General features: G+C 43.1%; 1 protein-coding gene across 1 annotated transcript in view; it reads left to right on the top strand.

Moving 5' to 3' along the window:
• Positions 1-9,876, top strand: part of elp4 (elongator acetyltransferase complex subunit 4) — a 53,230-nt gene that overhangs the window by 16,396 nt on the left and 26,958 nt on the right. Inside the window, exons 8-9 of the mRNA XM_023395233.2 lie at positions 3,251-3,359; positions 5,790-5,896. Of these exons, the coding sequence (XP_023251001.1) occupies positions 3,251-3,359; positions 5,790-5,896 (216 nt within the window). The remainder of the gene's footprint in view (positions 1-3,250; positions 3,360-5,789; positions 5,897-9,876) is intronic.

Here is a 9,876-nt window from a genome sequence, read left to right as displayed (position 1 = left end):
GGGGGGGTGGAGGGGGGTATGAGTCCGCGTGCATGCGTCTGTGTCCAGTCTGGCCTCTCAGTGTGAAGGTGGAGTCATCTGCTGAGGCATATGGCAAACCACAGCCCTCCCCCAAACACTCGACCATAGAGGCACACTCACCAGAAAAGCCATCTGAGACTTTCTACTAAAATGTTTTATCTCGCCCATGCTTCAAACACCCCACTTCCTCATAGTCCTCATTCTCAAGAGCATGGAAGCTGCGTTATCTGTGATCCCTTTATATAAAGATATAGGTCGATGCTTAACTTTCAGAACAGCTGTGTTGTCACAACATGCTCTGGCTCCAGGCCTATATGCTCAGTGCGCAGCGGCCTTGGCCTAGTCAAAAAAGGTAAAGTGGCTAACTAGCAGATGTCAGCTGTGGTGGGAGCGGTCCCCCTGTCCCTCTCTGGCCTGGGTTCCAAACCCTTAATCTGTCTCCTCCCCCTTCTCCACCCTAGGGAGAGAAGTGAATGAGCGGGGGAAGAAGAGGAGAGGGGGAAATTTTGGACTGAATCAGGTGTTGGGTGACTAAGCCAACATGGAGGTAATGAGAGGCTGTTAAGATGGCCATCTATGAATTGCCCTTATGCTTAGTAACACTGTGAATCTCACTTGATGATGTTGTCATAAGAAAAGAAAAGTGATCATCTGAGGTCGCCAACGTGTGAAAGCTGCTCACTTTAAGTGAATGGCAACAGTGTGTTTAGTATTTTAATTGAAATGTTAGCAGAGCATCTTCCCTGCCTTTGCTTATCTAATAGCTTAGTTAACAGAGTGTGGCCTTTGGAAAACTGTCTAGACTAGTAGCAGTGGGCTAGCTGGCCGAGACCGCACTGGACTTTCTATCCATTATTGAGCAGCTTGGGAAGCTGAGCAACTCACTGAAAGCCTCCCCACAGCAGCCCAGTGCCACAGTCCATCTGAAACATTAATTAGGCTTGTCCTAGTCCAGGCCACCTCCATCATACTATCTCCTGCTACCACACCCATCCCCATAAGTAAACACACAAATACAAAATCCACAGTCCTCCATAAAATGCATCTATGTACACCTCACCTGCTGCTCAGACTAAGTGGTGTCCTGACCTATGCAAATATTTTGACTCAGGGTTTGGACTGGTCAAGCACAGCTGTTTAGTACCACAGCCCTGTGGGGTGGGGCTGTAAGAGATGGTTTCATCACAACAATCAATATTCAGTTGACCCTTTTTTTACTTGTAGTCATTTAAAGTACTCTTAAACCCCACTGCATTGTTTAGTTTAGCTAAAAATGTCAATTTCCTTATGGTCATTTTTTGCTTGTGAATGATAAAGGTCTTAAGATTGACCTATTTATGTAATTGAAAGACCGTACCTGAAATCTGATTGTAAGTTTACTGAACAATACAGCAAGATGTCCCTATAAGTCCATAACATCTACAGGAAACAGGAAACATTGTATTAATTTCATGTGAAACCACTTTGCCAGTTCTTATGATTTTTTTGGACATTCTGTAATCCATTTCAGAACAGATCTCATCATTTGTGAAGTAATATTTGCTGTTGCTAATGTTTGTTAGTGGGTGTTAATTGCATATTTTCAACACACATTTTCCCATTTCCAATTGTAATTTAGAAATATATTTACAAACTGCTGTTTATATTTGTAGCCTTGGTCGTTATGTGCATTTATTTTGTCTCATACAGTACTGTATATAGACTCTCCAGTCCCAACAGAAAAGTCATCGCTGCCCCCCTCAGAGCGATGTATTGAATTTTGTGTAGTACTGGGTAGATTGTCTACTTGTAGAATACTACATTTGCGATCTAATCTTCGAACACGTGTGTACACAGTGACACGTCTTACGCAGTACAACATTGAGTCAAACAACTGTGAGCAAAATGGGGTTAATCAGTAACTGGGTGAGCCCTGTCAAGTCATGAGCTACCCACTTGCCTAGTCAGGGTAAGATAAATGCTGGGCCCTCCCTTTGACATGTCAGTGGTCGTCAGCTGAGGCTGAGGGTGTTCACGGGATTTACACTGATGAAATCTGAGCTAATTGAGCTAGCATAGACTTTCAGTGCAGAACTGAATTGATTCTTGTTTGAGGTCCTTATTAAGTATAAATATAAAATATTTTAAAAGATGTAAGGTGAGCGTTTCCCTGACCACCTCCTTGAATTCAAGGAGCTGTGGAGCATGTGCATGTCTTACTGACCTCATTCTGCCCTGCTGTCACAGTACTGAACGGCTCTGTGTGGACACTTTGGACTCCTCTGACTTTGAAACTTTTGACTCTTTTCCAAGGAGCCATATCTTTGTATGTTAGTACACAAAGGACAGTTAGACACATTAGCACAGGTAAAGTTTCACTCACACAGACACCATTGGTCATATTGTACCATTGATGTTTTGAATAATTTGTTGTATTCAAACTCTTACACTGGCTTTAATTGCTGCTTGTGAGTGACCTCAGGTACCCTGTAAGTGCTGGTGGTACTGACTGGTGGTATATGCCTACTTTAAAAGTAGGACAAAAATGAAAAGGAAGAAAGAGTGGGGAAAAGACATGAAGGCATGAAAACTGCATTAGGCGGTGGCAGCCAACACAGAGAGAAGGATGTGAATGATTCAAGAGGCAAAAGGATTAATAATGCAGGACTCCCTCTCTCCCTCCATCCCAATGTCGCCCCCCCCCCCGCACTCCCTTTACCCTCTGCCTCAATTTGTATATTTCTCATTCATTCTCTCTATCTACTGTATCCACCCCTGATTTGTCCTCTCTGTTGTCAAGTCACTGACCTAACCAGTAGGGGGAGCTCTCATCATCAAGCCTCTCTTGCTCTCTCCTACTTCTCTGTCCTCCCCTGCTGTGTGCGGGTTTGGAGCCTGAACCAAGTAAAATAATTTGAGTGTGTTGCTCATTGACTGTTCCCATGCCTCTTCTCTAGATGCATGCTTGATGTAAGGTGTATGCCCACTGGTCTGCCCCGACATCACCTGTGTCACCTCTATCAGTGCTCTTTCCCCTCTATACCTCATCACCCTCACCTAAGCCATGGGCAGAAATGACCTGGCCGTGGGAAATGATGACCTAATTTAATTGCAACACTGATGGCCCGTCAGGAGGCTTTTAATTACCTGCTCATGTTTCTCTCTCTCCCTCTCCCTCTCCCTCTCCCTCTCCCTCTCCCTCTCCCTCTCCGTCTCCCTCTCCCTCTCCCTCCCTCGCTCGATCCTACAGGACAGAGCTCTAATGGGCAGCATAACCAGGCTATGTGACAATGCCATAGCGCTGGAATCATTCAAAGGCTCTGAGAGAGAGACCAACCCACTCTACAAAGATTACCATGGTAAGAACACACACACTCGCTTATCTTTCTGTCTCTTTTCCATCAAATACGCACGCACACACACACACACAGAAACACACACACACACACACACACACACACACACACACACACACACACAGGCAGTGCATTAAGGCTGGGGCTGGGCTGTGGATGGAGGCAGGGCAGCCCCCTTGCAGGCCAGGCTGTCAGTGCGTGTTAGTGTGCTGCTGCTCAATCAGACGTGCTCCTCAGTAGACAGGCCGGGGGGGATTCAGCTGCCACGCTGTACCCCCTCTCCCTCGCACCCTCACCCCCCTCCATCCCTGCCTCCCCCCCTCCAGCAGAGCCTCTCTCCCTCTCGCCTCGCCCCCTCTCCATCCCTAGTCCCATCCCTTGTCCCATACCCCTGAGGCTCTGGAGCAGAGCAGACCAACACTGGGGAATCGATATTCTCACCATCACTCTCTCTTCCTCTCTGCCTCTATCTCTCTGTCCCTCGCTCAATGTCTCCATGGCCAGCATGCTCTGCTAATAAATGGAGGGCAAGGCTTTCAGTAGAGGAAGAGGACACTGGTAAGGGACAAATGGAGAGAAGGAAACGAAGAAAGAGGAAAGGAGGGCACTGTTGTTTGTCTCTGCTCTCCCAGTCCTCACCATCACTTTTCCTGTACGGTTTTACCATTCCTTCTTTCTCCCTCTTGCTTCCCTCTTTTCTATCACTCTATCACACTCTCCATGCATAAAGGTCAGTTTAAGCGAGTGTGGTATTTTTAGCTGTGCCTCTCGAACTCTCCCACTCACTCTTGCACTATTCCTCTCATTTCCCCACTCCCTCCCCTCCATGGGTTAGACAGCCCTGGTTGTGACAGATGAAGGGATGAGGAGTAAAAACATTCAATGGCAGGTTTTGGTTTCATCCAACAGCATGTTTTATTTAGATAACACGCCCCATAGTGATCACATTCCTCTGCATTGAAAAGCCAGGTGGCTTGTAAACCCATTCAACATATGCGTGTTTCAGTGAATAATTTCTTTAAAATTGTATGAATTACAAAAATGTTCTTTGGCATTTCCAATTAATATTATTTGAATGTCTTGTTCAAAAAGATATTTGCCCTCTGTTTAACCAGCCAGAGAAATTCTGGTTGGGTTATGAAATACATTTATTTGTATGACTGTTTTGATGTGTGTTCATGAGTGCAAACGCATCTGGTACGAGTGTGAGAGAGCGTGCGAATGCGCGTGCGTGCGTGTTTGCGGCAGCAGTTCAGGGCTGCTCAAAGCATGCTGGGAAGCCTGTCACTGCAAATCAGGCAAGGGGAAATCACCCAAGTGCACAGAGGAGAGAACCCACCATCCCCCACTTTCTCTGTCTGTCTCCCTTTCTCCATTACTCCCTCGATCTCTTCTTTTCTCTCTCTCACGCTCATTTATACCACTCCACTTCTCCAGTATTTTTCCAGTTTTATGAAAATGTAACTTTCTATTGAATGGAAATGAGAAACAAAGTATTCGGGGGACCTTGACAGCAAAGGCCCTGCCTCTGTATGTCGGTTTCCTGTCCCTCATTGCTCCAATGTGTCCCAATAATAGTTGGCAGTTAACAGTTACCCATGCTTCAGCGTGTAGGGACTGTAACTATGTTGCTTAGTGCAAATATTGTCGTCTGTAATATACCGGTTTGTTAATGCGTGTCCTAATTTTACTACTAAAAACTACATTCTACCACAGTCACTCATGTAGATGAGCACAGTTTACTTCAAATCAAATGAGGACAAATGTAACCTTGATTCTAGTGCAACATTTTCAAAAAAGCACTTTATAATGGTGGATCCTTGAAAGCTTCCTCTTAAGATGTAAACTGTCAAACTTGCTTCAAAGGAAAACAAGATTTTGTAGACTTGACGAACAGAAAAATGGCTCCCTTCGGTTGTCATAAAACTTATTTGAAGATTTCATCATTAGAATTTTTTTTATCAGTTGCCACATTTAAATAGAAATAGCCTTTTACATGTCAAACAAATTAAGAAATGCATTTGCAAATGTGTTTAACAAACAGTTCATACATATATGAAATCAGGGTGAGATATCAGGCATTATTTGATATTTGCTCTGTTACAATTAATAATTAATAGTATAGAGCAATTTTTGCTATCTTGCAAACCTAGAAGAAGGCAAGATTCCTTTGAAATAGGTTTACTGAGTAAAATAATCTTCACTTCTTAGTGGTAGTAAGTACCGAATCTTGCATGTGTAATTTGGGGAAGGAAAAAAACTCTTTTACATATTTAACACTCTGCACACCACTGTCCAGCACAAAGTTATTTGTTATCGGCACAGTGTCACATAACACATGCACACTGTGGCTGGGACAGGAATATCTTCCTTGTATTTCTGTTGTATTTGTAAGCGCTTTCAGCTTTAATCTGCACTCTCTGTCCTTCACAGGCCTGCTACATGTGCGCCAGGTACCTCACCTGAACTGTCTGGCGAATCAACTCCCTGACCACAAGGACCTGGCCTTTAAGCTCAAGAGAAAACAGTTCAGTATTGAGGTATGTTGTCTGGGTTACTTAGCATACCCAGGGTTTCTTCATAAACAAAACATAGGTGTTCACCGGTCCTACCGTCTTGTTGTATTTTTAATGCTGTTTCTCAGTCATATTTTTTGTTTTGTTTTGTTGCCCCAATTTTACTTCTCTAATGTATTTTGTAACTTGCCATGTAACCATTAACCTAAAACAAGAACTTAGATGCAGTAATTATTTATTAAGAAAGCCATTACATTTGTTCCATTTAAGTTGTTCATAGCAGTGCTGAAATTAAGTGCTGATGATAATGAGAAGTCTCTCACGTCAGCCAAGCTCCGTCAACCTGTGTTACCTTTTATCTGTTATTGGGTGGCAAAATCAAAGGTGAAGCTATTGATTATACACTGTTGCTACCACACTTACTCCAGTGCAACATCAAGAGGCAACAGAGTGTGAAGAATTTCTATCTATATGCTTGAATATGTAGTGAAAAAATACTGGTGGCAGTTAAGTTATAGGTGTAGTTTGCACTTTTGCTATACTATAGTAGTTCAGTAGTTAGGATTAGTCACCAGTCATGATATTGATACAAACAGGGTTTCGCTACACAAACATTTTAAGCCACAATAGCTCTCAGGTGAGCACACTATGCACAGTAGATGCTGTTTATTTTGTCTAGCAGGTTCTTGTTCATTCACTTCCCAGCTGGGAACAGCAGTGACCTGTTGAGAAAAAGGAGCAGTAAGCAGCAGGTGTATTTTAAACTGCGGCCTATAAGCTAATTTGAATTGCAGTGTTATTTCCAAATTGCCTTCTCCACATCTTCTGAGACACGTTGGATTGAGGTCTGAAGGCTTTATTAGGTGTCAGAAATACACAAAAAAATGTTTTCTTCAAAAGCGATTGTTGAATTTCCTTTTTTTTTTTTTTTCGCATCATAGCTTGAAATTTCTTGATTTGCTTGACCATTTTAAGCCTGCATAGAATAGAGGCCTCTCCATTTCTTCATTAATTTCGATTTATGATTTTTTCACCTCTTTCTCTCTCTCTTCCTGTCAAAGACACATCCATTTTGCATGTGTCACATCATCACTCTCACTCTGAGCAATCAATCTGTCACTGAACTACCACTCTAGAGACAAATTAAGGGGCCCTCCTCTTAGCTCAGGCTCATGATTGGTCCTCATTACATTATCATTACCTTATCACACCCTCTGGTCCTTGGCTCTTAGTGAGTCCTATTGTCTCAGGCAGGAGGTGAAAGGGAGGAGAGGAATGCCACCCCGACCCCCTCCCCCCTACAAGCCTCCTCACATCCTAGGTCATCCCCTTCTCATTTTCTGCCAGCCTGCACCATCCTTCTAACCCTTTCTCCTGTCTGCATTTTCCCCCACCTACTCCCTTTCTCTGACCCCCCAAATAGGCCACTCCAGTATAGATTTATAAGGTCCGTAAAAGTCAAGGTGGTTATCCTCAATGGTCTTTTAATTAGGCCTCTGTATTGAGCAGGCCAGGGGGCTGAGGCCTAGAGAATCTCTGTAGCTCTATGGGGCCTGGATACCATGTCATATATCCCAGCAGCACACTGTTAAGACCAAGCTTTGTCTGTCTTCCTTGTTTAAGGAGCTTTACTGGAGTTTTTTGTTGAATGTGAACCATACCCTTGTGTTGCCCTCAGAACATAACACTATAAGAAAATCTCACAATTCTAAAATGGTTGTGATTGTTGACATAAGATAGTAATAATATGAAATGTCAATCACAGTCCTTGGTCATGACACATTGTTATGTGGCAGGGAATTTCCCAACATTGTATCATACCACCAGTTATGCATCAAATCAATCAAAACACATATTAGTCATTAGTCATTGTAATACACTATTATGTTTTCATGTTGTGTTCTGTAGAACTTTGATTGGCTGTCATTAATTTGTAAACCACCTGAGATGGAGATGTCACAAAGGTATGAGTGCATGTTGGCTCTTCATTCCTCGATGCAGAGGCATTGGTATACCTGTGTATTAGATCACACACAGGACCACCGCTGCGCTCTGACTATGTGACTCATCATATACTGTGTTTGACCTGTTGGTCAACTGCCTCGGTGGGCCGCTGATTGACAAATGACATGGTGATTGGAGTCTAAGCCCAGTGTCTGACATGTGACAGCCCACACCATCCCTGCTAATCACCTCATTTACTCAAGCTACAGGACTCCTCTGCCTGGAGCCACATAATACAGCATTCTCTGACTGAGTTTGTTCTGCGCTGCTCCGTCTGTCTTCTTCCACACATCTATCATGTCAGAGGTAACGCACTTCTCCTGCTGCTATGCGCTTATTTCAACTTTTGACTCCTTTTCCACATTTAAAAAGCAGGAAATTCAGCCAATCTTTGCATATCATCTATCTGGATTAATTTGTGATATGGCGAAGGTGAATGACAGGTGATTGACAGCGCTAGCTGCTCACCAGCCAGGTCAGGCAGGTACGTGTCACCCAACTGCACATGGAGTCATGCTGATGACTAATTTCTTAACTGCTGTTTGAAGCACACCTCCATCACCTAGCACATCAGGAACGCGGAAAAGTAGTTGTTTACCAGCACGCAGAGTACAGGGTTGTATCTCATGTATTTAGTTATTAATAATTAATAATCATAATAATCTTTTTCTAAATTTGATAACACTTGTAATATTAATTCCCAACCTCAAACTCAGCACCATTATCAATGTTCTTCTGGTTCCGTGATAAGGTTACCACGGTAACAGTTTGACGTTTCCGAGAGTTCAAACTGCGGTTGATGAGCAGTTATTAGCCATGAGGCCTGAGGCCAGAATTAACCCATGGCCCTGTCTGAGCAGGTAGGGGGAGTGTTAGGTGTTTAGACAAGATTAACACATACTCATAGACACATACACAAACATTGCTCGCTCCCACACGTGAAGATATTGAAATTTGTGAGCGCATACTGATTGAGAAATGCAAGCACGCACATATCTGACGGAAATTTCTTAAACATGCATATGTGTGAGAATTTTTTCCCACTCACTCATGTTAAGCCGACACAGGCTTCTGTCAGTAGTTTCACAATTCAAGATGCTTTGAGGATGAAGGTCTGAAGAATGCAGGTGATACGCAATTACATTCTCCTTACCTTTGTCTGACCCTTTAAACTGACAGGCAATGTGCCTGTGGGGTACTGGGGTGCTAGAGGCAGGTCACCGGGTCAAATACAGTATAAGACGGGGATTTGTGTCAAATTAGTCTTCTCTTAGAGGAGCTTTTTGGAGGTGTCTGTTGCACTGACAAGCTATGTCACTATGGCTGTGTAGGCTCTGCACATGTATTGGCTTTAAGGAAAACTTTCTAGTCTCAATTAGTCTCTAGTTTCAATTTAATGTTAATGGTTTTTTGTTTGGTGGTATTTTGAGATCTTCTGTGGAGAGTCAATATAAGAGAGATGGAAGAGAGGATTGCATGTGATGAAGTTCCCAGGCTACATTTCTTTAACGTGGCAGTTACTGTACTTCACAGTTTCTGACTTGTAAATACAGTTCACATCAGCATCTGAGTCAGAATTACAAGCGTCTATATATCTGACTTCGCACTTAATAAAACAGTGTTCAAACCAACTTCAGCCCTTCATGAAAAAACACAGCCTCCTTCATTCATCAGAAAGAGACTGCTTCTTTGACGCAGCGGGGTGCTAACACAGAAGGCACTAGCAAAAAAAAATGCTGGCAAAACCATTGAACCTGGCTGAAATACAGTGTAGTGCAGTTCACAGTGCAGTTCATCTGTCAATTCACTGTGGTGGCCTGTCAAATACATGCAAACACACGTTCCTGGTAGATTACTCTGTAACACGAATACCGTTTTTGTGCTGTTTATGGTGCGATCACTGAAGTGAAAGATAAATTATTGCTGCTGTGACATTGCCTGCGTCAATTGTAAAAACTGGTTTCAGAGTATTATAAACTGTTGTGCAGTGTTTTTGCATC

This window comes from Seriola lalandi, unplaced genomic scaffold (genome assembly GCF_002814215.2).
Source record: "Seriola lalandi dorsalis isolate HSWRI2012SDOR001 ecotype SW California unplaced genomic scaffold, Sedor1 jcf7180002054959, whole genome shotgun sequence".
In the NCBI taxonomy this organism is placed as follows: Eukaryota; Metazoa; Chordata; class Actinopteri; order Carangiformes; family Carangidae; genus Seriola; species Seriola lalandi.
Note: the sequence above shows the minus strand (reverse complement) of the source record. Positions and strands in the feature narration are given on the sequence as shown.